Source organism: Orbicella faveolata, unplaced genomic scaffold (genome assembly GCF_042242905.1).
Source record: "Orbicella faveolata isolate gen_17 unplaced genomic scaffold, um_ofav_v1 contig_24, whole genome shotgun sequence".
Taxonomy (NCBI): Eukaryota; Metazoa; Cnidaria; class Anthozoa; order Scleractinia; family Merulinidae; genus Orbicella; species Orbicella faveolata.
In genome coordinates, this window is record NW_028301552.1 from 10,963,251 (window position 1) to 10,991,093 (window position 27,843).

General features: G+C 37.9%; 1 protein-coding gene across 1 annotated transcript in view; it reads right to left on the reverse strand.

The window, feature by feature from the left end:
- Positions 1-27,492, reverse strand: part of LOC110043276 (anaphase-promoting complex subunit 1-like) — a 49,039-nt gene extending 21,547 nt beyond the window's left edge. The window contains exons 1-36 of the mRNA XM_089291385.1: positions 27,235-27,492; positions 26,371-26,424; positions 25,750-25,915; positions 24,125-24,219; positions 22,284-22,363; positions 21,441-21,511; positions 20,898-21,028; positions 20,051-20,309; positions 19,228-19,387; positions 18,455-18,553; positions 18,035-18,119; positions 17,643-17,708; positions 16,087-16,161; positions 15,862-15,913; positions 15,609-15,697; positions 14,583-14,643; positions 13,827-14,005; positions 13,047-13,112; positions 12,248-12,366; positions 11,618-11,687; positions 10,959-11,029; positions 10,691-10,785; positions 9,638-9,723; positions 9,402-9,458; positions 9,225-9,309; positions 8,661-8,718; positions 8,430-8,476; positions 7,265-7,387; positions 6,241-6,311; positions 5,444-5,497; positions 5,204-5,310; positions 4,321-4,398; positions 3,816-3,905; positions 3,188-3,299; positions 2,479-2,619; positions 2,200-2,249 (exon numbers count right to left, since the gene is read on the reverse strand). Of these exons, the coding sequence (XP_089147511.1) occupies positions 2,200-2,249; positions 2,479-2,619; positions 3,188-3,299; positions 3,816-3,905; positions 4,321-4,398; positions 5,204-5,310; positions 5,444-5,497; positions 6,241-6,311; positions 7,265-7,387; positions 8,430-8,476; positions 8,661-8,718; positions 9,225-9,309; positions 9,402-9,458; positions 9,638-9,723; positions 10,691-10,785; positions 10,959-11,029; positions 11,618-11,687; positions 12,248-12,366; positions 13,047-13,112; positions 13,827-14,005; positions 14,583-14,643; positions 15,609-15,697; positions 15,862-15,913; positions 16,087-16,161; positions 17,643-17,708; positions 18,035-18,119; positions 18,455-18,553; positions 19,228-19,387; positions 20,051-20,309; positions 20,898-21,028; positions 21,441-21,511; positions 22,284-22,363; positions 24,125-24,219; positions 25,750-25,915; positions 26,371-26,424; positions 27,235-27,360 (3,428 nt within the window). The 5' untranslated portion in view covers positions 27,361-27,492. The remainder of the gene's footprint in view (positions 1-2,199; positions 2,250-2,478; positions 2,620-3,187; positions 3,300-3,815; positions 3,906-4,320; positions 4,399-5,203; positions 5,311-5,443; positions 5,498-6,240; positions 6,312-7,264; positions 7,388-8,429; positions 8,477-8,660; positions 8,719-9,224; positions 9,310-9,401; positions 9,459-9,637; positions 9,724-10,690; positions 10,786-10,958; positions 11,030-11,617; positions 11,688-12,247; positions 12,367-13,046; positions 13,113-13,826; positions 14,006-14,582; positions 14,644-15,608; positions 15,698-15,861; positions 15,914-16,086; positions 16,162-17,642; positions 17,709-18,034; positions 18,120-18,454; positions 18,554-19,227; positions 19,388-20,050; positions 20,310-20,897; positions 21,029-21,440; positions 21,512-22,283; positions 22,364-24,124; positions 24,220-25,749; positions 25,916-26,370; positions 26,425-27,234) is intronic.
- Between the last annotated feature and the right edge of the window lie 351 nt (positions 27,493-27,843).

The following is a 27,843-nucleotide window of genomic DNA, read 5'->3' on the forward strand; positions in this document are numbered from 1 at the left end:
CATGTTGTCCCAGGTCAATTTCTTCAACTACAACATTGTTATCACTGTCCAATGGAGTTGGACCATCAGGATCATCACCATAGTATTCAAAATCATATGACTTTCCATTTGAAAGGAGGTTTTCAGGCTGCATCATATGATTAAGCCACATTTGGTATGGCAACCAGTTTTTTTTCTGTTCTTACATTTTGGTGGTTGAAAGCTTCAGTGAACTGGCAAAGAGCAAGGTTTATCCTTGGTTGAAAAACTAAGTGTAAGGTGGAAAGATGTACTGAATTATCAGTGTCCAGGATGCCTGACAATTCCATACTACAAAAAGTGTAAAGTTCAAGTGGGAAGCACAACGGAAACATCCCTCCACAATCTTTCAATTCATTGGTTGTGTCGATGGCCCTGCAGTGAAGCTGCCCCTCTCCTCTCTTCTAACCTGCTCCATTGTATCGCACACACCAACGTTTTCAACACCATGATCTACTCGTACTCTGGAAGGCCAAAATTCTCCGTCTCTCTTAACAGCATCCAGAAACAATTCAAGAACTGTTTCTGCTTTATTGTTGGCACTACATTTCAAAAACATTATTCTCCGAGAAAATCCGTCTATACAGCCGAATTAGTATTTTCCATCGGATCAGAGAGTGATGTCCATCCAGATGCCAAAGCGAATTTACGCACCCCATCTCAAGACAGTATTTTGGGGATCTAATTTTGCTAGCCTTTCTCTTATTCTTCTCCGTTGAACCCGTAACCCAATGGACTTAAAGAAACCTGCAATGAAATTATATCCATACTCTTGAATGATTTCAGTTCCTTATCAGGTAAGCTGTTGAAACCCCTCATATCTTCTCAGCCATACTCTGTCAATCTTCTGTGAATTGTCCATCTCCAAACTCCAATCATCTTTGTTATCGTTGTCCAGATGAATCCTAGTCCTCAAAGTTCCTCGAGCACCTCAACAGGAATTTTACGAAATGGTCTTCAATGATTCCAACTTCTGAGTCAAAATTCTCAAAGATTATTTCCGTTTTATCCAAGATGTCTGCAAGAAACTTAGGAAACTAAACTTCTAAATCTAGTTCTCCTTCGCCCGCCATGTTTTCAGTGCTCTCTAGTGCTCAGTTACTCTCGTTCCTGTTGGCCGCGCTCGGCCCAGGAAGATTGCATCAATATTTGAGGTATTGGATTGAATCAATATTTCAGGTATTGGATTGAATCAATATTTCAGGTATTGGATTGCATCAATATTCGAGGTATTGGATTGAATCAATATTCCAGGTATTGGATTGAATCAATATTTTAGGTATTGGATTGAATCAATATTCCAGGTATTGGATTGAATCAATATTTTAGGTATTGGATTGAATCAATATTTTAGGTATTGGATTGAATCAATATTCCAGGTATTGGATTGAATCGTGAAAATTAAAAGATTGAATTGAACCAAAAATTTTATTTACCATTGGATTGAATGCCTTTTTCTATCTTTAAATAAAACCGTTATTTAAAGGATTAAACATATATTGCAAGGATTTAATTTTGCTACAAACGGCTTGCCATACACGGTCCCGCGTGTCTGATATACATCTTCAACCGAGCAAGTGCAGTTTATCATAAATGTTTCCAGTCATCAATGCAACTACTGACAGGTCGTATTTTACTTTACCCCAGTAAACATAATTCTAAACCCACGTTCTGCTCTAACATACTCAACGTTTTAGTCTTGGGTGTTGGTCAAGGCGCACCCAAGTTGCCCTGGTCAACTAAAATCCCTGCTACATTGGGGCTGAACAAGAAATTTACTGTTAGCTTTAGAGTTACTTGGAATGAAATCTTTCTGTTAGAGTCAATTAAATCGTTCAGCATAACGTTTCCAGAATATGCACTTCTTTAGGGGACAATGTGTGAGTAAAATTACATCTCGTTCGCTCGTTTGCTAGCTCGCTCGAAAAAGTTTCATTCAAATTATATTGCTCCGTTTTCAGTCCAGTGTCGTAAAACCAAACCAAATCAATTACTTACCAATTACACTGCTCAGCCAATCTCAAAAACCAAAACCAAAACCAAAGTAATTGCCTGATTACTTTCGTCACTCACTGAAAACCTCTCTATTGTACAAACATAATTGCTTTTGCAACCTCTCTTAAAGATTTATGACTAGAAGATGAACCTTCACACTAAACAAACCCTAACACAGACACTTACTTCGCAGCAGCTGTGCCGAGGAGAAGCCCTACAGTAGTAAGTTCATGACCCTAATTTAAAGAAGGAAGACGTAATAAACAAACTAGTGAGCAAAAGATTTTGCACATTTGTTATGATTTTTGTGGCATAATCTGCAGTTAAAAACATGATGTATTTACTTCTACGACAGCTAGTGATTGTATTGCGGAGACGTTCTCACTTTACACAAGTACTTATGATTTGTCACGCAGTATACGTTGTGATAAAGTACGTGATGTTATGACATTAAGTACCTCTCACCTTACACAGGTAGTCGTGTAGATTCATGTAGGACAAGTTTTTAAGATGGCCGTTAAGGCCTAGAGCCATGAGGAACCCAGCATGTTCCTCTGTTAGCTGGTTATTCTTGGGTTTGTTGTAAACTATCCAGGTACTGTCAATCTGTTGAAACAAGAAAAACCAAACCACTTCAGCAAACTGAGAGGAACAAGAGAGTTTCCAATCAGAGGTTACATCAGCGGTCTAAAGTTGTTGCTAGGTAACGTCTCTGGAATTTAAGCAACCATCGCGATAGTGCCGTGAACAACGTCAATAGGCCTTTTGCATCTGGGGTCACTTGACAAAATATTGCTAAAAAAAATTGTGGACTATAACTTAAAGAGTGCCACAAATGGAAAACGTATGTCGAAAATAGTAAAACTGCCAAGTTTGAGGCCCATGGCATTAAAGAATATGTTTATACGACAGCAACAATGTAATTTGTAACAACGTAATTTATATATTATTTTTTTGGTGCGTACACATTTGTATGTGCATAACAAGTGTTGATTGATTGATTGATTGATTGATTGATTGATTGATTGATTGATTGATTGATTGACTGATTGACTGATTAACTGACTGTAAGGGTCTACTACTGCAAACATTTTCACCACAGGACACCGCTGCTGTTAACTGGACAAAATCAGGGTTTTTTTTTATAAATTTATCATTAAATTACTGATCAAACCTGTGATATTCCGTGCGCAATCCTGAGTCCTGTAGCCACTCCGTTGTGAAACTGAGGCCACATTTTCATGTCTGCTGGAGTTTCCACATGTTCTAAACCAACTGTAGTGTTCCTAACAGCAGAAGATTTAACCTGCTTGGTTAAGAACGCTAACCACAGAAATTCTCGATTTGAATGATGTGAATGTTATTCTCTGAGTGACAGTTTCTTCGTTATCACGCAAACTGCCAAACTAAAGTTAATAAAAAGAAACCTTACAATACTACAAGTACTTGCAAGCTTTTGGAGCTATTTTTACTTCTAGCTTTTGAACTTCATTTCCCCTTCCGCAATCTTCATTTCCACCTTACAGGTTAACTTACGATCAATTAACAAATTGACGTCAGTTTTTCATGGGTCTGTCCTGTTATTGATTATGAATTTCGTCATAACATTGTCAAAGTAGGATACTGTCATAAATTGTCAAATTGTCCGCTCTCGTTTGTTGCCGCATCGCATAAATGATAAATTCATGTGTCTGTCTGCTTATTGACAATGAAAATTAGCCAATGAACGCGCGAGAATTTCTGCAGTTATCGTAAAAAAAGTTCCAGCTTGGTTCCCTGAGTCCTCCAATAGACATACTCACCTGGGGGGAGCCCTTCCTGTCAGATCCAAGGGAGGGATCGGTAGAGTTTCAGTTAACACAGGACGGGAAGTAGCCATTGTAAACATTCCCCTAGAACAGAAAATATTAAAAACTGGATCATTGGATAATGCAGTTCGAGAGTTCTCATTGGCTCAGCCATCATGGGTTGTGAACCATTATACCATGCTCCACAAATATGTGGTAAGCGTACGTGTAATTTTTTTGGAGCGTTGTGTTTTTATTTTATTTCAGTTTCCCATATTTTGAGGGCATTTTTAATGAAACAATTATTCCACTCACGCTTCTTGGCCATGATATGATTACAGCCAACTCGGCGCTGTGAGCCTCGTTGGCTTTCTACCATCTCATATCCAACGCGTGCTCGTGGAATAATCGTTAAGAATATTACTGAATATTAAACTAATAATGTTTAACATGTATACTTTAATGTGTACTTTTACCTTCCCACACCTGTGTCACGTTGGATATGAACACAGTCACATACCTTCCCACAGGTAACGCCATGGTTCTCTTGCACATCATAAGCAAACGTGTTTCTTGCTCCTGAATAAAATCATGGTCACTGAAATATGACAATCAACACTTAGTACCAAGCTTTGAAACAATTCTCCCAACTGATTTCCACACATTTCCTGCGTTGTTAGTTGTGAGAATCAAGTAATGCATCAAGGCAATCTTCACTTGATTTACTGCAAATTTGTGACAACACTGATTACTACTATTCTTTCGTTGCAAAGACGCTTGATTCTTTCTCCGCTCAAAGACGCCGGATATTCCAAAACAGAACAAACACTTTGAAATCCACTTGCCCAGTGGGTCAGTACATTTCGCTTTTAACTTGCCCCAATTGAATATTACTAGTCCGACTTGGAACGCAACATTCAATACGGCAGCTAATATAGCGATTGGTGGACAAAACGTGAAAAACGCATGCTTAGATCTTAAATTAGTCCATGCTCTCAACTCATTGTTCCGCGCATGAAATTGCTCCCGACAGAAAAGTATCATTTATCAAGCTCACATTTTCACTTAGACTCACAAGTCCACTGAGACAAATTTCACTTGCCTTCTCGGCCAACAAACGTCTATTTTCACTTGCCCAAGAGCAAAATTTATTTGCCCCTGGGTCCTGCCCCGTATTCGACCCGAAAAATTCCATAATGATGACGCAACACTACGGAGAACATTGCAGCGTTTCTGATTGGTCATTGCTCGGATTAAAATTTTGCGCAAGAAAATAACAACCAATGAGGAACCCTGTACGGATCAATGTCGAGCTACGTCACTGTAGAATGTTTCAGTCGAATCGTCTCTCAAACAGGGGAAGAATTACATGTAAGCAGAGAGCCAAGAGAGACGAGACTTACCTGACTTCAGGCTTTTGTACAACATTAACTGTGACTGGCTTGGAAGACTGAAGAAGTCTTCTTATTTCTTGAACTCGCAGGTCTTTACCAAACCGTAAGCTTAATATCTGAAAGAGAAAAAGGAGCTTGGCTTTAATAGCGCTGCACAAAGGATATTTTTCAGTATGAGAATGAACGGCAAAAAAAGCTAACACTTTGACTAGTGATGAAATCTCAGCTGATGACGACAACTGAACTAACCTCATCATCTAAGTTGAAGCCATCATCTACTTCTCCTTCTTTCAATGTCGCTTTCTTGTAGGCAAAAAAAAGAGAGAAAAATTAACAGAGATGGAAGCAATGACTAATTTTCAGTCGTCCACGATTAGAGAAATGTTCTTCTTTGAACAGAGGATTTAGATATAAAGGATAGCTTCCATTTGGCGTGAAAATATTCTCGGATATTTGTACGCAGACATTATCTGTGTCGAGAAGCGAACAGTTTTCTGAGAGCAAAGCTTAAGGAAAACTGTGAGGTTTGCGGAACAGATAATGTCCAAAGAAAAATATCCAGGCCTGCATATTTTTAAAGTCAAATGGAGGATATAATTGTGTTTATTATCCTTCAGTAGCTGGGGCATGTTCAGTCACATGATGTGTTTTGACCAATCACGTGTGAGCGAAAATATTTGATGGATTATAACGATAACTATATTTATAAAATAAAGGAATATACCTCTGAACCTACGACACGTAACTGATGATGTGCATGAACCAATCAGATTGGTTTTGGTTTTGTTTAACGCTAGCTTACTCGCTTACAGAGCGGTTTTCAACTGAGTGTCGTAAAACCAAAACTAAAACCAAAACAATTACTTACCAAAACAAACCAAAGTAACTGTCTGATTACTTTCGGCCGCCACTCAATTGAAAATCGCTCTAATTCACTAGGTTCATAAACTAATAATATAACTCAGGAAGAGTAACTTCAGACCAAAGCAAACTCGTCATTTAGCTCAACAGAGTAGTTTCAAACCCATTTCACTGCCATTACACACTTTGAGCGGGCCATAAGCATCATTTAGTTTCCTGGCGTCCGTCAAAAACATGGAGGCAAGATCTTCACGTCCTAAAACAAGATAGACTTTAAAAAACAGCAGGTGCTCATAGCTTAAATCATCAGAGAATTATTATACAATAAGTACAGACCATTTCAACACTGAGTTTAAAACAAAACATTGCGCAGTTATCGTCACAGAGATTTGGATTTGAATTTCCAAAGACAGGAAAGTCTAAGGTTATTTGATCAACTTTTCAGCCAAGTGCGACCTCAACCTTGTTCCCAGGTTCCCACGTCCCTGGCGGCAGATTGATTGGAAAAAATCTCTGGTAACTTCTGTTATAACCCACCCATTAATTTTGGCGCGATTTTATTGGGTACTTTACGTCACGTGGTGAAAACTCACAGGACAGTTATCACGCAATAACCCTCGCCTGCGTCGATATTTGTCCTCCGATTGCTTCCGTCGAAGAGAAACACAGTCAGCACAAGAGTTTCAAATTTTCCTTTCTCTTATTTTACATGGAAGGAAACCAAACTCGCTTTGTTGAGTGTAGCGATAGTGACATTAAATAGCTTTTCGCAAATGCTGTTCCGGAAAGTACATCAAGTTTTTGAGTTTTCGATCTAAGGGGCGTTACGAGAGTTAATTTCACATGACAGCTTGTCAACTTTGGTCCCATCACAGTCGAAATAACGTTAGTTTAACCAAGTACTTGCTTCCTTACGTCAATCACGCGCATTCGCCATCAGATTACCACTGGCTTTTTTACCATGTTTACAAGCGGTTTAATTGCGATATGAAAATTAATGGGAGGGTTATAAATAAATAAACCCCTTTCTGGCTTGCGGGTATGCCGGCTGATAATGTCCCTAGCTGAGAGATTGTCCTCAAAATTTCACATTTGCTCTCGAAGCTTCGCTTCTCGGCCAAATATTTATTTCTCGGACAATCTCTCAGCCGCGGACATTATCAGCCGACATACCAGCCGCCTGAAGGGGTTTATTTACTAATTACTCACCAATGAGTTGATATGCACCAGTGGGAAGAGTGAGAGGTGGATCAGCTGCGGACTGGTGAAGAGCTTCCCTAATAGGCACAGCAACACCAAACGGTAAGCAGTCCAGGTCTTTACATGTCAAACCTTGTAGACAACAAATAAGAACAAACATTCAGCAGTTACAAATAACAAAGGTTCGATTCACAGACGTAACAGCAACACACTTCCAACTTGCACTAATGAGCAAGTTCAGGGCTCTAAATAAGTGTCGTCCGGTCATCCGGGACAAGTAGATTTTCCTTCTGGGCAAGTACCTTTTCATTCTTACTTGCCCGATGGGCAGGCAGCTCGTCTGTAACTAAATCATTAAAAGAGCAAACTAAGCCTTGCCCAGGGCGAGCAATATTTGAGAGTTACTTGCCCTAACGGCAAGCTGGAATTCAAGTTTTTTTCGAGCCCTGCAAGGGCAGAATAATTTCCAGAGTTCATTGAATCAATCCTCAGCAGAAAAAAGGATGGCGGCTGTACAGCTTACCATAGTACCTTGCGAACCTAACACAGCCTATAAGGCGCAAGGAAAGCCATATTTTTACAAAATTTTGTCCCTTGTCCCAAAATTGTGTATACTAAGTTTGAAGATTTTAGAACTTTTCTGTACGTTTTTATGTGTGTTGTAAGGTTTTCGTGCGCTAAAAATCACGGATAAATGTACCAGTCGCCGTATTGTTCCTTACGCAGGCTTGTTACCAATGTCGGATGAGAGTTTTTGTGTGGTTCTATTTTGTTACCATGATTATCTCACTAACTAACGCCAGGTTACAGAGGCTTTCATTTATCCACACACAACTTGTCATTGGATATCATTAAAGATAAACGACCTCTGTATAATCATTCCCTTGCAGCAAAAATGGCAAGCGGCACAAAAGTTGAAACATCGATTGAATACCAGGTTAGACTATGAGTAGTCCCTCTTTCGCTCAGTCCAGCGTGCGTGATGCGAAAGAACACCTCAAGGAAAAAATGGCCGCGCGAAAGCCGCTTTTCACCTCAAGGGTTTCGCGCGGCCATTTTGTCCTCGAGGTTTTTTTTCGGGTCACGCGCGATGGACTAAGCGAAAGAGGGACTACTGGTAGTCTAGTGCCAGGTTTAATCAAGGATTACAGAATGTTAAGCGAGATTTGCCTACCTCTATCAGCCAAAAATGCCACCACCTTATTTGCTACTGAATGAAAGCTGCAAAAGTGAGAAAAGAAGGAATGTTACAAAAACGCCTAATGAGGCGACAATGGCCTTAGCTGTGTCCCATTAGGAAGTGACAAATGAGCTCACAAACGTGCATTAAGATCCCACTCTAGTGTTCCTCCGTGTTCAAAACTGGCTAAAATGTAATATAACCCTGACTTCGTTGATATCTTACCCAGTAAGTTTTCCCTGCAATGTGACCAATGATTCCTTGAAAGCGTTATTCGTCTCTTCTAACACGAAAAAAGAAAAAAACACTTAATTGACCGACACAGTCAACTCAACGTTCGCCTCACATGAACATCAAGTCTGAATCCAGAAAATTACACGCGGGAGACTTGTGGAGACAGACGAGGGCCATTTTCCATTCCTTTCATAAAAACATTTAAGCCAAACTTTGCAATGACAAATGTTTACATATCCCAATTGAAATTGACTTCACAGCCAATCAGAGTGCACAATTTTAAGACCAAAATTTTACAATGAGGAATAGATAAATGCTAAATTCTTGACATCGAATTCACTAGTTGGTCCATTTTTATTACTTCCGCTTATTTGAAACTTTCTCCTAGTAATTTACGGAAAAGATTTTTCTGGTCACCCAAAAGCTCGCTAATGTCAGACATGCAGTTATGTCACCAAAGTAAACCACTTTAAAATAAAACAGAAAACAACAACAATAAGAATACCGAAGCAACAACAGCTACATGTATCAAGAGTAAAGCATGTGAAAGGTTACCTGAGCCAGCAATACACGTGAACAATTTGTCAACATCATCGGTCACGTGACTCGAATCTCCCATGGGGATGAACAATGAATAAAGCTTTGACACAAGCACAATAACGATAATCAGATGGTTGTTAAGCCCAGTACTTTTAAAACAAGCGTAAAACAAAAGCTAAACATGAAGCTTACCATTATAATATTAAATATGTTTTTGGTCATTCCTGGTAGCAGAGGGAAGGGCGCAACCTGTTATAAAGTGAAACAAATGGAGCTTCCATTGAAGTAAAACTTCAGGGTTTTTTTTTCTGAGGATATTCTATCATTTACCTATCTTCAAAGTTCTGTTAGCTGCTTCCACTTAGAGCTTATTCATTTTCAACACCTTCTGTGGCGTAGCAGAGGCAGAGGAGTAGGAGTTAGCTTACCTGCTGACCATTCAGATACTTGTACAGCCACTGGATAATACTGGGAGGCTCGTCAGACATAGCAAAAAACATTTCGGTCTGTTGGTCTGAAATGAAACATGACTTATTAACCACGTGTGAAGTCAACATGGCTGGATATTGACCAAGTTGTTTTTTGCTTGTTCATGGAACAAGGCACAGTCAAGGCCTTTAAACAAACAAGAAAAGAATGGCGCTAACATCCACTCATGTTGAACGAGCAAGGTTGACCAAGGTAAGATCGCTACCACCTCTATTACGTCAAATTACTTAATAGAGAGCTTTAGCAATGACCACGGTGACGCCGAGGATGACGCCTTGTAAAATAGGATTTATATTTCACCTTCAAATGTCGGAACTGTGTAGATGTAGATCTGTCCAGTACGCCTATCGGTCTAAAAGCGTGCTTAGGTGGATCTGAAAAAGTACTCATTGCCGTTCTCGTTCTCCAAAATATGTAGAACTTAGTCATTTCACGTTGTTGTTTTGCAGATGACGGGCAAGAAATGTACTCAAGGTTCAAATTGCATGTGCAGAACCACTGTTCTGCTCATTAAACCTTTTTGGTGACTTTCTCGTTGGTGTTGCCGTCACGGTTTGCTAATTAAAAGCTCCCTACACTATATCAAATGCAGAACTACATTTTTCTTGTGGGAGACACCAGACAAACACACCATGTTGCTATTGGGACAGCCAATCAAAGTGCAAGATTTGATGTATCTTGCCCTTTCGAGTAGCCAATCACAGTGCAAGATTGGGCTCATTTTTCCCGCTCAGGTTACCAAACACACCGCAGGATTGGCTCTGATTTGATTTGATTCATCTTTTCAACTCGGTTGGCTAATCACAGTTTAGGATTTGGTACATAATAACCATAATAGTCTAAGATTCTCTTGCAGCTGTGATTTGGCTTAGTTCATAACATCAAGATCGCTGCAAAAGGGACCTACTTTAAGCTTTCACAACCACACTGCCACGCCCTGAAACTAAAGATACATTTCACCATTATCTGCGACATGTCTGCCTTTGTGTTACCTCTTGTAATACAAGCAGGGATATCCCATGAACCAGAGAAGAGGGAAGGAAATTCCCTGTAGTAGTACTCCACATAAGGATGTCTGCCAAGATCCCTGCAATATCAAGTACAGTATAACATAAACATGGTCATGTTATAAAATCTTGTCTTGATTTGCTGTTAAGTTCTCAGGACTACTATTACAAGAAATAATGGAAGTAAGTAAAGAAAATTGCTGTTTAGATCTTAGAATTAAATGGATTAGTTTGCAGGATTTCAACAACTCACACTGCAAGGCGACACAGGAACTGGGCCAGTGGGTAGAGAGAGTCTTTTGCAAGTAAGTTGAGTTTGAGGTCCTAGAGAGTAAAGACAGACGACTTTAATGATTATATATGAATAACCTTAAAATGGACTAGTATAGAGGCATTGATAACCTTATATATCTTAAACACAGCACCTTGCAAGTCAAAGTACCATTAAGTGACTGTTATGTTGTAAAAATGAGTGTGCAAAACTGATGTAAGTGTGGCAGCTCTCATAAGCTTTAATTCTATTTGCGTCATCGCGTCGCAGGTGCCATTGTTTTGGGGCTATACTGCAGTCATCTTTACTGTTATTTGTTCTGACATTCTCTCAAAGGGTATGGAGTCATCCATGTGAGACCTGCTACCCGATCCAAAACTAAACTGTCAACATTACACGAGAGGCTCAAGACGACCACATAGAGAAATACTCCATGCGTGTCTATAAGGCACACATGGAGTACATGTACATGTATCTTTTTTTAGAAATGTCATTTTGGGGAGTAGAATATCCCCTCAGGACAATGAATGCCCAGTGAAAGAAAGTTATTAGTAGCCAATTAATTATGTAAATACAAATCATCACAATATACCATTGCAACTAACTTATGGTACTTGACAATCTATTTTTGTGTTAAATACCTCATAAATCAAATGCCAAGCAAACAAAATGGATGGAATGTACTGATACAAAAGAGCATCTTTTTTGAACCTGCATAGACAAGAATGCGGTCATGTAACCACTAAAACTCATTAATAATTTGAATCAAGTTTAAACAAAGGAGGTCACGACCGTGTCGGTGTTTGGATATCTGATCTCAATTAGCATAGATTTTTACGCTTTCATTTCTCCGTTTTCTCCTTAGTTTTAGTTTCGATTCAGAAGATATATCAAACACTCAAGACAGTGTTTGACCACATTTCTAAACACCTTGAAGTTCGTCAAAAATACTCCGCTGCGCGTCGTATTTTCAACGCTCTTCTCGGTGTTTGGAAATGTGGTATAACATGGTCTATTGTGTTTGCTAAATTATATAAAAAGTATGAACAAACTGTTGTGTAGCTCAAAATATCTACTCAGTTTCTCATGGCGAGCAAATTGACAAATGAGGCAAAGAAGAACACGATACAAAATGAAATCTATACCAGCTATAAAGACTCTCTGTCATGCATGGAGATGTGTTACAAGGCATTTTTAATCTGCAGGAACTAATTCGTGATATTTACTTGAATCCCTAATGATTAATGAGTATTGCTGTGAAGCCCACTTACTGTGCTTTAAATGAATGACTTCTCTCATTTGGCATTTCTTTGTTTGTCAACTGGTGCAGTCCCATCTCTTGTCTTGTTGCATCTTGGTGGAATGCACTGTTCATTAACATTTCCCAAGCCTTGAATCAACATTAAGCAAAACACGAAAAGCTTGAAATTTAACCCTGTTTTTTATGTATCTGACTACTCAATGTGTACTCACTGAAATCACTTGTCAAACACCAAAAGGTGTAATGAGAGAACAAAAAATAACAATGTGAGTGAATATATTGAAGATCATAAATTTGAACTTTAGAGAAAGATATGAAGACATGATCAATCATGTCTTCAAATATTAGTTGTTTTTATTTTATAATTCTAAACCAAAACAGCATTCCTCCAAGTAATGCATCTCTCTCATATAGTAACCCCACCCCCCCCCCCCAAAAAAAAAACCTCTCATCCACAACCATCACCCAAAACAGTAAGCCAACCAAAACAGACTTTTTAGGCAAACACAAGTGAAGGGCTAATGAGGACATTGTTACTTACGAAACTTTGACTATAAAGCCTTCACAACTGAAAAAACAGACTAGAATTCCTGTTTGCCCTTTGGACAAGTAGCTGTCAAATTTTGCTTTCTCTACGCAAGTCTTAGTTTACTTTTGTTTTGATTTAGTTGGCAGACAACTTGCCTGGGGTCTTGTCCATCACACAAATGAGAATTAAAAGTTACTAATTGCTCTGCAAGAAAATCTACTTTTCCTGGACTTTTTTCGAGCCCTGATACACCAAGTAAACACAGCATACATGTATATACCTTGTTGTCATTGTCTTCAGCCTGGGTTTTAGATTTCTTAGCAGCAGGTAAATCAGGAGAGTCACACTGTACAGGTGAAGTGCATTATAAAGAGTTAGAGATTACCACAAAATTCTTTAAGTTGCGGCCCCCAAAAGTACTGGCCCCACAAAAAGTAGCGATAAACACAAACCCTTCAATTCCTAGGAGTAATCATAATGTAACTTCTTGTTACAATACCATACATTTTCAACCATACAAGTGACGGAAATAAAGGAGATTATCAACTTAGTGAAATTGTCTTGGTATAACACCCAATTCTCAGAACTGACACTGAATGAACTAATCACTGATTGCCAGTAAGAAGTCTTTTTTAATGTTTTGAACTTGGGACTGAAAGGGTAAAGAACAACTTGACAAACTGTGAGAAACAATTACTATGGTAATAAAACACTAACAAGGTTTATCAAAATGATGGGGTCTTAATTTTCCATGATGCTTATCCCAAAGACAACACATTACTCTGCTTTCATGTAATATAAATACTTGTCAACAAGATTCATTCTTTTCCTCTTTTCACATGATGAAAACTCACTTATTTTCATAAGAAGGATTGCTTACATTTGGTACAAGTTATCACTACCCAAAGAGGGCAATCCCTCTCCCCACCCAAATTCCAAACCTCCAAAACAAGCTATGCGAAATGGTTCTGAAATGTGAAAATAATATGTTGAACTCTGGACAACAGGCTTGTGCCAGTGTATTGGACCTCACTGAATTGACACCGTGAAAGCCATTTACCTTTTCTTTGCTGTCAGGAGGATATCCCATTAAATCCAAGACACAACGAGTGAACCACTTCCACTCTCCTCCACTGTCTTGGGAATGAGGTACTTGTGCTGAAGCATAGCAGGCTAGATGGGCCTGGATCACCAATGGTGCAGGAAGAATACACTTCAATGCCTCCAAACAAGCAGTAACTAAGTGTTTGAAAAGTGTTGTAACAATTAGCCTTTGATAAATGGCAAAAAATTTAATTGTCACTTTTAGGATAAATACACAAAAAGAGGTTAAAAGAGTTCTCATGGACTCATCAAACCTCAGTACAAAGTCTAGCATACAGATAATGACAGAAAATGAACTTGAGTCAAATTTCTTTCAAGAAGCCTCCAGTGAAATGGTCACCCTCTCTATAGCTGCCTGTTGTAGAGCCCCAGAATGATAGTCAGTCAGTCATTTTACTCATAGCCATCCTTTCTTTAACATTCAGTTGTCAAAGTCTGGAAGTTATGGTTTATGCGATACTGTCAATGCAGCTAGTATTAAAAAGAAACCACCTCTGTTAAGAAGTTTGCAACCACCCTTGTACCGCTTTCATACTCTCTTAAATGACCAGGGACAGTGTGGCTTGGCTATTCTTCACCCTACTGAAACTTATAATAGGAAATAGTGAAAAACTTATCCTTTGCTGAAGAGAAGAGTGCCGACGAACATATTAATGTGACACTCTACATTTTAAGGTTAATGCTAAACTAGCTTGTTTAGAGTATTACCAACCTGCCAAATTTTGGGATAACATGGGCAGAGTAATTCTACAGATTGACCCATCAGTCAATACCTAATCAAGACAAATTTACAAAGATTGCTGTTAGTATATTAACTATATGCAATCTGTCAGAAGTACAATAGAACATTTTTCAAGACACTTCTTATTTCATCACACTCCATGTTTCCTCTACCAAACTATGAATCAGGTAAGGCATATTTAGCCAATTAAGCACAGAATTGCCCCTTTAACATTTGAAGGGGTGCATGGAATAAAGCCATAAGTGACTCTTGGAAAATTGTAAGGCAGCTGGGACTGAAATACCTACCAGCAATTTTCACAGTTTACTCTGGCTTTAGTTATTGCCTGAAACGACTAGTAATTATTACTAGTTCTTTTTAGACAGTAATGAAGACAAGATTGCCTGGAGGTATTTCAGTGCTGGTTACCTCAAAGTTTCCCAAAAGTCACTTAGGGCTTTACTCCACACATCCCTCCATTTAATAAGCAAAGCTCTATCACACGGTACATCATTTGTTCATCATCATCGTCATCATCATCATTTATTTAAAACAATAAAAAAGAAGAATACAGGTACAACAATTTAGTTTGGGCAAAGAGACCTCCAGAAAGCCAGTAGGCTTATAGCAGAGGCTACCTAAATTGTTTCAAAATACATGTATTTTACCATCATTCTACCGCTACATGTACACTGCTGCTCAGCATTTACATTATCCTGTATTGACATGTCTGGTTGACTTCTCGATTTGGAATGCAACTGCTGCAGTTACTTCCCGACTCCCTGTACTAATGCCAAATAAATCAAATAACTTGCAGTTGAACCCAGCCAAGGACATGTATATAAATAAGACTGAACTATTATTGATCCATGGATTTAAACTTATTTGTGATTAACTAGCTTTAGTTAGAATTTGGTTCAATTTCATTTTATTGACTATACCAAGACAACTGAACATTATGATCACTTCTTAATTTCATTTAAACTCTTTCACTACATGTTCTCAATGCTTCCTTACAAGGTTACAGGTGGTAGATACTGCATCTCTGAGAGATGCAACTTTCATCTCTTGCAACGGCTTTGTCTTGGATTTTACAGCTTCCAAATCTGCAAAATAAGTCAGGCATGAGTCCTAAATATGATGTCAAATACATGTATAAAAACGTTCTTAAAAATGATTCTATTGAGGGACAAAATATGCATTTTGCTGTATACAGTATCATACATAGGCACCGAAATGAGTGAAATGTTAACTTTTTCTGTTACTGTACCTTCCATGTCCACATCACTCTTGTCCAGTTGAATGGATGTGAATGATAAAAGCTGCAGGAAATAGGATAAGATATTCATTACTTAAGACAGTAACATGCAAGATGAAGGATTTCTGGAGGGGAAGTAAATATTCCCCGTAGCAGAAAGGGGACTACATGTACACACACTATAAAATGTTAATGACACTAAAAATAACAAAAAAAAAACATGAAATATCTGATTACCTTGTCAGGGGCATTGAATTGTGAGGATTCATCCACTTTGATAATAGGGAACATTGGTAAATGTACTTGACAACCCTGAAGGTTGACAGTATAATTATGTCAATGAGATGGCATTGTACTTTTGTTAATCTTATCAATAGTAGGTCACTACAATAATTTATGGACAATGCACTGTGCAGCGTAATCTTAGTTCTTACAGTGGGTTCAGGAAAATTAAGACTGGCCCTAAACCAAAACTGGTCATGACAACCATGCAGACTCTCAAGTCAATCTTGTCTCCAAACTCAGTTCCAAAAATGTCACTTCATTCCAAAAATGCCACTTAACATTTGAATAGTGTAGTACATAGTCAAGTTGAACCACAGGTGCTCTTCAATGCACTCTGATCATTTAAACAGCCAATAGCATGACCTACACGTCTCTTCATAAAACGTTGAAACGTTGAAGGTGCATTACAAAGACCAAACAGTTCACAGACAACATGTTGGCAAAGTTATTTTCCAGCTCAAGATGTGCACATTTATTCCTTGCAAGTTTTCTGGGTTAAGATCAACTTGCTAACGTTGCAGACTGGGTGAACAAAATGGCATGTAGTCACAAATTTTGACCAGCACAAACACTCACGGAAATATATCATACTTTTCCTTATCATACTTTCAGGAGTCTAGCCAAACCTAGAAACCAGATCTATCAGCATCCATTTTTAGCTTCTGGAAGCCCATGCACATATCAATGGGCTAGCAAAAGGCTTGAATTTGATTTTCCCTCTGCTATTTTTCCAGTTGATGTAATCAGGGACTCCTCCTTTTGATATATACAATGGACTCACTGACATTGACAACCAAATGCTGCCGGTTTATAATATTTTAAAATGTTATCCAGGTATATTGCCAAACTTTTTTCAGAACTCACTGAATGTAATTTTCGTTACATTTATCAACAGGTCAATGACATTATCTTCTTAAGTCCACTTCCATGAAGTGGAGAGTACAAAACAATCTTCTTGCTTTTCAGACAACTATTTTTTGAGCTGCTTCCAGTCACTTAGAACTTAGAAATGTTTCATAGCGAAATTCAGAAATTCTGACCATCTATAATGAGTTGCTGAAGTACAAAAGTTAATTTAGCTGGTATTTTTCTAATGTAGGCCAATGTAATGGTTTTTCTTCTAGTTTTTCTATTTATGGTTACAAGATCATCTTTTTCCCCTCTTTATTTTCATAGTGTAAAATGGTCTTTATATTATATTGATAACCTGTAATTGCTAAAGCGTGCCCGGCTGGATTAGCCTGTGCTACCTGTAGGCATGCTTACTGTTATATATATGTTTATACATGTAATTCAAAAGGATTTTAATCAATAATTTATTTAAAGTAATAAAAATTCTAAATAGAAAATAACATGGCAATCTCAATTCTCCTGTAGATGTCTGCTCAATGTGTACATGCATTGTACTTGGATACATGCATCAAAGTCTACATAGTGGTGGTTACCTATTCACAGACCTATTCTCATAAAAATAAATTGTAATTGTTTTTAAATATTTTTTTCATTACCTTCACCATTCCACTATAAATAACCAGTGTACAGTTTGGCTCCAGCACAAGCATCATGTTTAATTTCTACAAAATAAGAACTGGTAGTCAGAACATGAGTTCTCCAGATATCATAGATTTTAAAACTTCAGTCTCGTAATTATGTCAAGAGTGGTTTCCAATTCAGTGTCAAAAAAACAAAACCATTTAGCTATTACAATGTTCAGTTACATCATTCTAAGGAAGATCTTGATTTTATTTCACCAACTACATGTAAGAACAATCACTAGCCTTGTTTGCAGTTGTGTGCAGCCAAACGATTATGTGAAAGAAGTTGCAGAGAAAATGAATCTATGTCATCTCCGGTCACATCTGGGGTTTACAGATGTACTAAATATTAACAGGGGCATTACCTCCATTGGGACAGCATCTCTGGCAGGTACTTCAAATGCATTCGTAAATTCTAGACAGTCACCTTCTTGAGTAAATTGCACTCCTCTGTGACAGAGGAAACACACAACGAACAGTTATTGTTACTATTCAAACATTTCAAGATGTAAATACATAAATGGTCTGTTCACAGGACCCTCACATTCAACAGCTTAGTCTTTTAGGTTTTCAAACATGATGTCTGACCATGCATACAGCAAATAAGTCACAGATAATTTCCAAAATTTGCTTGGGCAATGTCTGATGACCGACTGTTATTTCCAGAACTGATTATGGACAAATCCTTGTGTATGATTCATTTGTATATTAAATTTGATACAGTAGCAATAGTGAATACTTAAAATTCCATCACAATGCTGAGGGAAAGTTGTTACCAGTATTACCTTAATTTATCCAATTGTCCCAAAAGATAGCACAGAAAGGTAGCACCAAACTTGTCTTGTGTAAGGAATGCTTTTGAAGCTTTTCCTTTGGTACCATATCTGGTTAAAAATAAGACAGAGGGTGATCAGAATACACAGAAAGTGACTTGGACAGCAAAAGAGTTCAATGGAAGCAACTTACTGCAAATGGCCATGGATGTGAGCCAAACGTAACCCTTACATCTACTCTATCATGGGCAGTTCCTCAAGTACTTAACAAAGTCATTGTCTCTACATATCTAGGGTCCTTAGCACAAAGATGATATTAGATATAAATTGCGTCTGATCTCAAATGACATGCTTGTAATTTGGAATAATAATCATACCAGGACTATAATACCAGGACTACCACCAAACTCAACCCAAACTATGTGTTATGGTTAAGTTCTGTACGCTCAATGGGCCCTGGATGTTAAACGTGAACTTGTCTGTTAATGATGCTTTTCACCCACAAAGCGAAAGGTTTGTTGAAGGTGTGACGATCACAGCACCAGGTGACTCAAAACATAATGACTCTCCTGGATACATTGTATGAAATCTTGGCAACTTCAACTGCTTCATAAGTTGAAATTATTTCGTGTGAAATGGGAACTGCAATGTTCTTTCATCTTTTGGTCATAATTGCAATTACTGACAGAATTGTATAATTACATATCTAAAGACCACTAAATTTAAATCAGTTACAATCCCATTGAACAATAATCAATCTAACCAACAAGAACAACAGATATTACCTGACAGCAATTTGAGTTTCTTGCCAAACCTGAGTGAGACAAACTTCTGGCAACAGTGGCTGAAAGCTATCCCAGGATGACTCCTCTTTGCTTGAACAGCAGGATGTAGATGGAGAGCAGAAAGCAAGAGGAGATCGCAATCCTATCCCTAAGGGAGAATCTGTGGGGGGAAAATAATCCATTTTGTTTGTATTTAACAGAAGTTATTTATGTCCTACGCAGCCCTTTGTACATTCCATGTATAGAATGCAATAATTATTTCAAGTGAAGTAAGCACAATACCCGCACATACTACTACCAGTACATTCTCATACACCTGGATTACATAACTGTATGTCTAGAGAGATTATTTGGATCATGTGTACTTAAGGCATCCACGGTCTAGTGTCGATCGATACCCTTGATTAATGCATGTACCCTTGATTGACCCTCAATCAACACTCAAGCAACACCTTGGTTGACACTCAATCGCCACTCCTGCAACATCTTAGTCAACAGTCAACTAATTTTTGATGAATGCATATGAGTCGGTTGACACTTGACCAACTATCAACTGACTGTTGATCATGTGTCGAATGAGTGTCGACTGAGTATCAATCCAATTATTTTTATGGCAAAAACTTAAGAAAATATTTGAATCCTACCGTGTATTTAGTCAGTAACTTCATTAAAATAACAGCTAAGTTCTGCTCACAAGCAGACATTGACAGCAAAGTTTTGGTTAAATTGTTTGAAGGACAATCAAGTCAAAATAAATGAAATGTAGACATTCCTTTCAAGTGTACATGCATCTGACATGTAATAATGAACACTTGTCACCTACCAGTTGCAGGCGACATTGTCCTGTTCAAAGAGATCTGATTCAGTGCTGGTGATAATAAACGAATTGGAGCAGGGGACTGCACATGAGCCTTGATGGCTGATGTGGGCGTAAAGGATCGAAAGGGAGAGAAGGGTGTTGGAGTAGCCACAGACAGTCGAGAATGTGCACCAGCAGTCAGCACTGGAGTAGGATGATGAAGAATGTTACTGAAGTGCAACTCAGCAGGGTGGTCTACATGTGTTGGAGACTCTGGACAATCCTGTGGAAACAATCAAATACAAGGATTACAATGGTTTGTACCACAAATGCTTCCTGAGAAAGGCAGTAGTCCATGCTTGTAGTGCTGACTATTGATTGAAAGGTCCATGTCATGTTAGATACTTCACATCTGTTTTGCCATGAGAGTTTTTCTAGCCCAAGAATGCAACAGAATGACCCCAGCCAGCACTTTCATCCACTTATCAATCCACAGTCCAGCGATCTAATCATTTAGGCCACTGTGTCTCCAAAATGGTTTGGACTCTGTACATGTAGATCAATGTGATTTATTATATCTAGACAATTTCAAGTGTTTTACTGGCAAATGCATCACATTGTAACAAACTACATCCTTGACTTAAGTAGCATATTTACCATATCATATCCCCACTAGTGAGGATATTAATGATGTCATTTGTGCAAACAGCCAGGTTATGCCTTTATAGTAAAAAGGAAATTACATGGTGGCTTGAAGATATGAATTTTATTTTCTTGTGTTAAACACAATTATAATTATTTTACCACTTGTAAGGTATTACAATCTCGATATCTTTGCATTGCCATGAAGTATCCTCTGTAATGTAGTTACCTCAGCCCTTGCTTTGGTTACATGCCATACCGAATGTAATCCAATGACAAAGTCATATGTCATGACCAGTGGAGGATTGCTACATGAAAACACCACACTAACTGTTGGATCACAGATTTTGGTTATTTTTCCTATAAAATATAATTTCATCAAGACCTTAGTGAGATTTTCTCATTCTCTAACTGTATGATGCTTTTAAAATTATCAAGTCTACTAAGCTCTAGCTGAGAGTAACTTGATGAAACTCAGATTTGGTGAGATCACTAAAATCTTTGCAGATTTATGTTCTTGATGAGTTTTTCCCAACCAACATTTCTCACAGTTATGCATTGTACATGTATGTAGAAATTTTCTGCAGCAGATTTTCACCTACTGCCCAGATCGTAACAGTGAGATTCACAGTGAAGATTCAACTATCAGGACTTTTTACATGTCTTGCATCTAATAAATTAGTAAAAACGTTGCCACCAAAAGCAGTTCTAGGTAAAGGTGTGTTCTTAGAGATGTCTATTGCAAGGAAAGATCAAATTTTCTGAATGGTACCTTGAACTTTTGATATGACTGGCCTTGGTTCATCTAAAGGATGCAGAACACTAAAAATTGTGGGGACATCCCTAGAATGGAAAGAAACTTAGAATCTTCACATCCACGATACACTCACTGTCACTTTACTTGTCATCAGTAATCTGTGTAAGAGAAAGTTCTTGAGAGGAGAACTTCCTAAGTTCAATTACTGTAATTCATCAAGTTTAGACAAAGGAAATCATGACTGTGATGGTGTTTGGATATCTGATCTTAATAAGCATATATTTTTATGATTTTATTTCTCCATTTTCTCCTTAGTTTTACATGTAGTTTCAATTGAGATGATATTATATCATTCACTCAAGACCGTGTTTGACACCACTTGCTACACCTTGAATTTCATTAAAAATTCTCCACTTCACATGGTACTTTCAACTCTCTTCTCAGTGTTTGGGAAAGTGGTCAGTTGTTTGATATTAATATTACTTGAAAAACTCACCTCTCGTAAGCCTTAAAGGAGCTCAGTCAGGGTATTTTGAGTTATTTTGACCACAAACAAAATTACCTTTAAATGGTAGGAAACCTGAAAATAACAGTTTAATAAGATAGAAAGACACCAAAGAGATAATAATAAACCATAAAGGAACAAGGATGGCTAAGGATGGAGAAGATTAACATGGATTATAAATGACGAATTTGAAAAATTGAGGCTAAACTTTTGCACAAACCATGACTGAGCTCCTTTAAAGCATAGCAAAGCTTGGCAACATTTCCATCCTTGCTGGACATGTTAACTCTGCACATATTTTTTATGTATTACATCATATGATAAAGCATTGAATACAGTGTAGATGTTCTTACCTTTTCTGGCCCATTACCTCTCCTGGTTCTGTTGTTCTTTCAAGTAACAACCCCTCTTTTAAAGAAACTACCTGTTTTACCTAAAAACAGTTAATTAAAATGACCGTTAGGCACTAAATTATGCAAGGAGATAACTTGTGTATTAAATTGTCTCCCATTTTGTTGCATTGGAAGTTATGCATAGTATAATAATAAAAAAAATGATTCATGAAGTTCCCCTTGCATTACATTCATGAAGTACATGTTTCAAGAGGATTCAAAATCTGTACTTCATATTTTTTATAATTTATATTGTCATATTTTGTGGAGCTTGTCTACATGTAAGAATGGCTCAATTATTGCTTAGTCAAAGCCAAATCCTTTCCTCTTAACCTGTCAACTGAATGAAGATATAATAATGCCAGGAAAGAAAGGAGATTTGTGTGCAATTAAGAATAAAATAATGGCTACCCTGTTTACATAATACCCAACAATAATGGAATTTTTTTATAAGCTATAGCTCATACCGGATATGAGGCATGAATGACTTCTGGGAATACAAGTAATTACATGATTAATGTAATATATTATCCTGATCTATTTGATTATTAATCTGCATTGATAATGACTTTCTCTTCTAATCACCATCAAGAGATTCTCTCCCAGCCCTCCCATTCAGTGAAATTTCTACATTTATTAAGCCGCTAGTGCCAAAATACAGGCACACTGCAATTACTGTTCACGTCAAGTAGCCTTATGCCAAAGTCTCAAATTTTTAAAAATCAACCCACTGTGAGAATTACAGTTTACCTTTTTAGAGTTTAGCTGCGCACTACGTTTAGTATGCAATATACGTGAATAAGTGTTAGCCTGAACAGCCAGATATTTCTAAATGTGCACTCAATTCTTCCACTGCTCAAGCAATGTCTGAAGGCAGTAAGAAAAAAAGAAGTCATTTTAAAGGAGCTCAGTCACGGTTTGCACATGTTGAAAAGTTTAGCCTCAATTTTTCAAATTTGTTGTTTGTAATCCATGTTAGTCTTCTCCATCCTTAGCCATCCTTGTTCCTTTATCATTGTCTTTGGTGTTTTTCTACCCAGGGCTCAAAATTAAAAAAATCCTTAAGTCACCATTATTTTGGTGACTAAGTGGTAAAACAGAGTCGCCAAGCGTTAATTTTTAGTCGCCAGATAGAAGAGACGCAGTCTGTAGGCATACATGACATACTCAACGCTCAAGGGCTTGCAATGCATTATAGGGCGGTTTTGAACAGGGGTAGCTTTTTCAAAGTTTTCTGATGTGAGAGGATCATTTATTTTAATGTGCCTCAAAATAGAGAAGCCCCTGAATCAAGCATGGCGACCCAGTTGGCAATCAAAGAATCATGGGTTTGGTTTATTATATCTATTCGAATAAATCGTACCTTTCATCCACAAGTAATCGTGTTTTCCTTTGAGGGTAAAAGGTTGACAGAAGAAAAGGTCAGTCGCCCACTGGTGACTAGTTCTTAATATCTGGTAGCCAAGACCTGATTTTTGGTTGCATTGGCAACCAGTGAGTCGCAACTTTGTGCTCTGCTATCTTATTAAACTGTTATTTTCAGGTTTCCTACCATTTAAAGTTAATTTTGTATGTGGCCAAAATAACTCGAAATACCCTGACTGAGCTCCTTTAAGTAAGTACTAAATAGATGATAAAGCTCAACAAAGACACATGCATGTACATATAGTTTCACTGATTGGTGCTGTCATTGCATCGTACATTACATGTATGCCTCCAAAGTCATGAGAGGATTGAACACTCAAGAAAGAGATGTCTCTTTGCACATGCAAGATAAGCTGCAATCAGTTTTTGATACTAACTGGAAATGGGAGAGTTATGGTAAACAGGGCTCCATCTTTAGTCAGTACATCAATGCAGTCATTCTGAACTATACAAAGGCTATGCAATGGTTCACCTAAAAATGGAGACAAGTCACAGTTTTATTCACACATAAATATATGTAGTATTATTGTAATTATAGCATGCAGATTCTTAAGACAATGGGAATACATTTATGACAAAGTTAGACACAAAGTCCCAGTTCCCCTGGGATCACACCCTCCAAAGTCCCAGTGCTCTAGATTTAAGCAACAGAGTACTTTTTCTGAGTTTACATAGCCTGTCTAAACACGAGGGAGGTTGGGACAATTCAAGTTGGTTATGCAAACCCGAGATGCCGTCAAGGGTTTGCATGACTTTTGAGAATTCTCCTTGCCCCCTGAATATTTAGATGAGGCTACATGTATCTAAACACAGAACAAATTTTCTGCTGCTTTTACAAAATATTTCAATCTCAAAATCTTGCCCAAATCTAAAATGTCACAACCAAGTTTACAGTCTCATCTAAACACACCTATCGGCCAATAAGCACCACCAAAGTAGCTCAGTTATTATGTAAACAGCTGTATTTATAAGAGCCATCCCATGGGCTAACATGTATATTTAGAATTGGCCCTGAAAAAATGATGTGGTTTCCTCTGGCTATACATCAGTTATGTTTAATGCCTGATGAGTCCCCAGCAGTTTACGTGTACATCAGTGGCAGTGAAAGTTAGGATCTCATTCTCTTCACATTTTGCTATAGTAAACAAAAGTACTGTACTGGCAAATTACAAATTAAAATCAAATGTTTATAATTAATTTTTACATTGCTTCTGCAAATTATTAGCCAACAGTCCAATGCAGTCTCATATGTCCATTTCAATTCAATTGAAACCAGAAATTAGCTTTTAAAATTATCAAAGGAGATTTAATCTATGACTATTTAATAATAAATTCATCATGTAATTATTGTGAATAATTTATATATTTCTAAGAGAGTCAAACTGACCATCCCACTACAATACACACTCCATACTGTACAGGGCTACCAATAAGGACTGCAACCCATATCTGTTACAGCCAAGTTTGTTTGATGGCTCTTGATATTACAACTTGCCTGTTATTGATACATGTATCATTCATACACAATGTAACAAGTTTGTTACAGGTGTGAAGACCGATCAAGGCTACAGGTGAATCAAAACTTAATGACAGCCCTGTTGTGCACATTTAAGAAATAGAAAACATGTACTGTATTTCTATCGAGTTATAGAAACACGAATGGAAGTTTGGAAGAACAAGAAATGCTGTGGGAACATGAGCCGCAGGAGAGTGTTTCCACAGCATTTTCGAGTTCTCCCAAATTTTCACAAGTGTTTCTATAACTTGATAGAAACACGGAGAACATGTTTTCTATTTCTTTTAGAAAACCACACGACGAAAAAATGAAAACAACTTGTTAACTTTGATTGTCAAAATGCAAATTCTCTTTGCTCACGCCATCACTACATCAACAGCTTGTGCTAGTTCTGTGTTTCTGTCGAGTTATAGAAACACGACTCTTAACCAATCAGTGTGCGTATTTTCTTAGGACTGTTTTCTAAATTAATTTCATTATACCTACCAGTAATCATTGTGTCCTGATCTCCACTAGAATTCCCAGAGGGATAATGAAATGTACACCACAAACAATCCAACACTGACAACTTGGCTGTGTAACATTTCTTCACTGTTCTGACCTTCTGTGACTTTCCAACACTCCAAACAACGGTATTGTTTTGTATGAATAGCTGAAAAGGTCAAAGTAGGGTTCTATAATTATCAGTCATACTGCAAAATTGGGCAGAATAGTTACGCATTGAGGCAAAAAATCCAAGTTGGCAAAAATCAGATAATAATTCAAGGCTGTCATTAAGTTCTAATTCACCTGTAGACTTGATCATCACATCCATAACAAACTTGCTACTTTATAGGTGAATTGTATCAACAACAGGGCAGTTCACCCATAACATCTAGAGCCAATCAAGCATACTCAGCCGTAACAGGTGTTATGGGTTACACCCCTTAGTGACAGCCCTGATAATCTGCATTATACAAATCTTGTATATTATTTACACCATGACATAAGACATTATCAAATTCTAAAATCAAAATCTGTAAGGCTCCTTGAGTTTTCATTTGAATAGGCTATAGGATCTCTTAACCAGAACTATAGAATACATGTAAAAATTTATAACATATGTACCTCTTCATGGCAGTCTGGGTTTTCCCCTTGTGACCGTAACTTCCACTTGTAAGTCTAAAGAGTCCAAAGAAAATATACATGCTGATTGGTTTAAGTAAGTGTTTCTATTAAACAATTAGATTAAGAGCTTGAGATTTCTACTGCATGATAGTTGACGAGGGCACAGCCCGAGTCAACTATCACACATAGAAAGCGAGAGCGAATAATCTAATTGTTTTAGTATAAATCTTCTAATCGTTCAAAACCTTGTTCTAAATCCTCTTCCCAGATGCTTTGAAAACGCCAAGAAGCGGCCAAGAAGCAGTTGTGACAAAGTTTAAAAGTAGTCAGCATCCGTGTTGGAGTGGGTGGATGATTTCCCATGGGTTGGGGGGGGGGGGGGGGGAACTCAGGGATGCTTGTTGTCTCGCTTAGGTGTTTAAATGTCAGTGTCTTCAAAGTGCGAGCAAAATTGGGCAAATTATATTATGAGGTTTTACACACCAATACACTTGTCATACTCTGCTGACCGTGCTACACTGTGCTTAATTCAAGCACTGACCACTATTAAACATGGAAGCAACGTGCATGTAAACCAAGATAACTGAAGTTCGAGTTTGAGACTGGAGGAAATAACCAGACAAAAAGATCACACAATTTGGTTTGTACTACTCCTACTCCAGGCACTACAAACTAACTGGGTCGTGGACCGAATCGATTTTTTTTGATACATCCGTGCGCTCCAGAAGTTTGAGGGTACAATAATTTTTCTGCCTGTTGAACTCAACGCGCATTGCAATCCACCCAGACATCTGACTGGTTAAGTCGCACAGGCTTTAATACTAGGCATTAAAGAGGATATTGATTTGTTTTTACAACACTTACCGATTCGTTCTTGTCCTCCTGGTTCGAAGGCGAATCAGGCTGGCTTTGAGCGTTCGCGAATGGATGCTGCGAACAGAAGGCTTTGCCAAATGGCTCAAACTTCTCGACTTTGACACAAGTGATCATCGTGGCAACATATTTATCTTTTCAATCACAGAATTGACAAGCATTGTCGATTACCATGTACTTTTCGGATTTCAATCGGCCTCTATTCACGCGCCGATTTGTTTTCGCCGCCTTCCCTTCAACCAACAACTTTCACCTAGTGACCAGTGTTCCTCGCCTAGGGGCGACCGCGTTGTCTGAGAGTACTGGAACTGTTAGAGGAAGAGTTTGAATTGCCGCCTTTCATGTGACGTCATCATTTTCCAAAATAAGAAATTACCAATCCTTCTGAAGTTTCAGTTTCATCAGATGTAAGACCCTTTAATAACTTGATGTTTTGCAGCGTTTAAGCTCTACAAGGTTCCTCATTTTGAAGTAGGGCACGTTTGAATTTCCAAGGTTATGCGTTGTGTGACATTAAAATGGCGGCCCGATAAGGCTCTCGGATAGTTAAAAAGATGAGTTATTGCTCAAGTTTTTGCTAACTAAACAGTTGCTGCTATA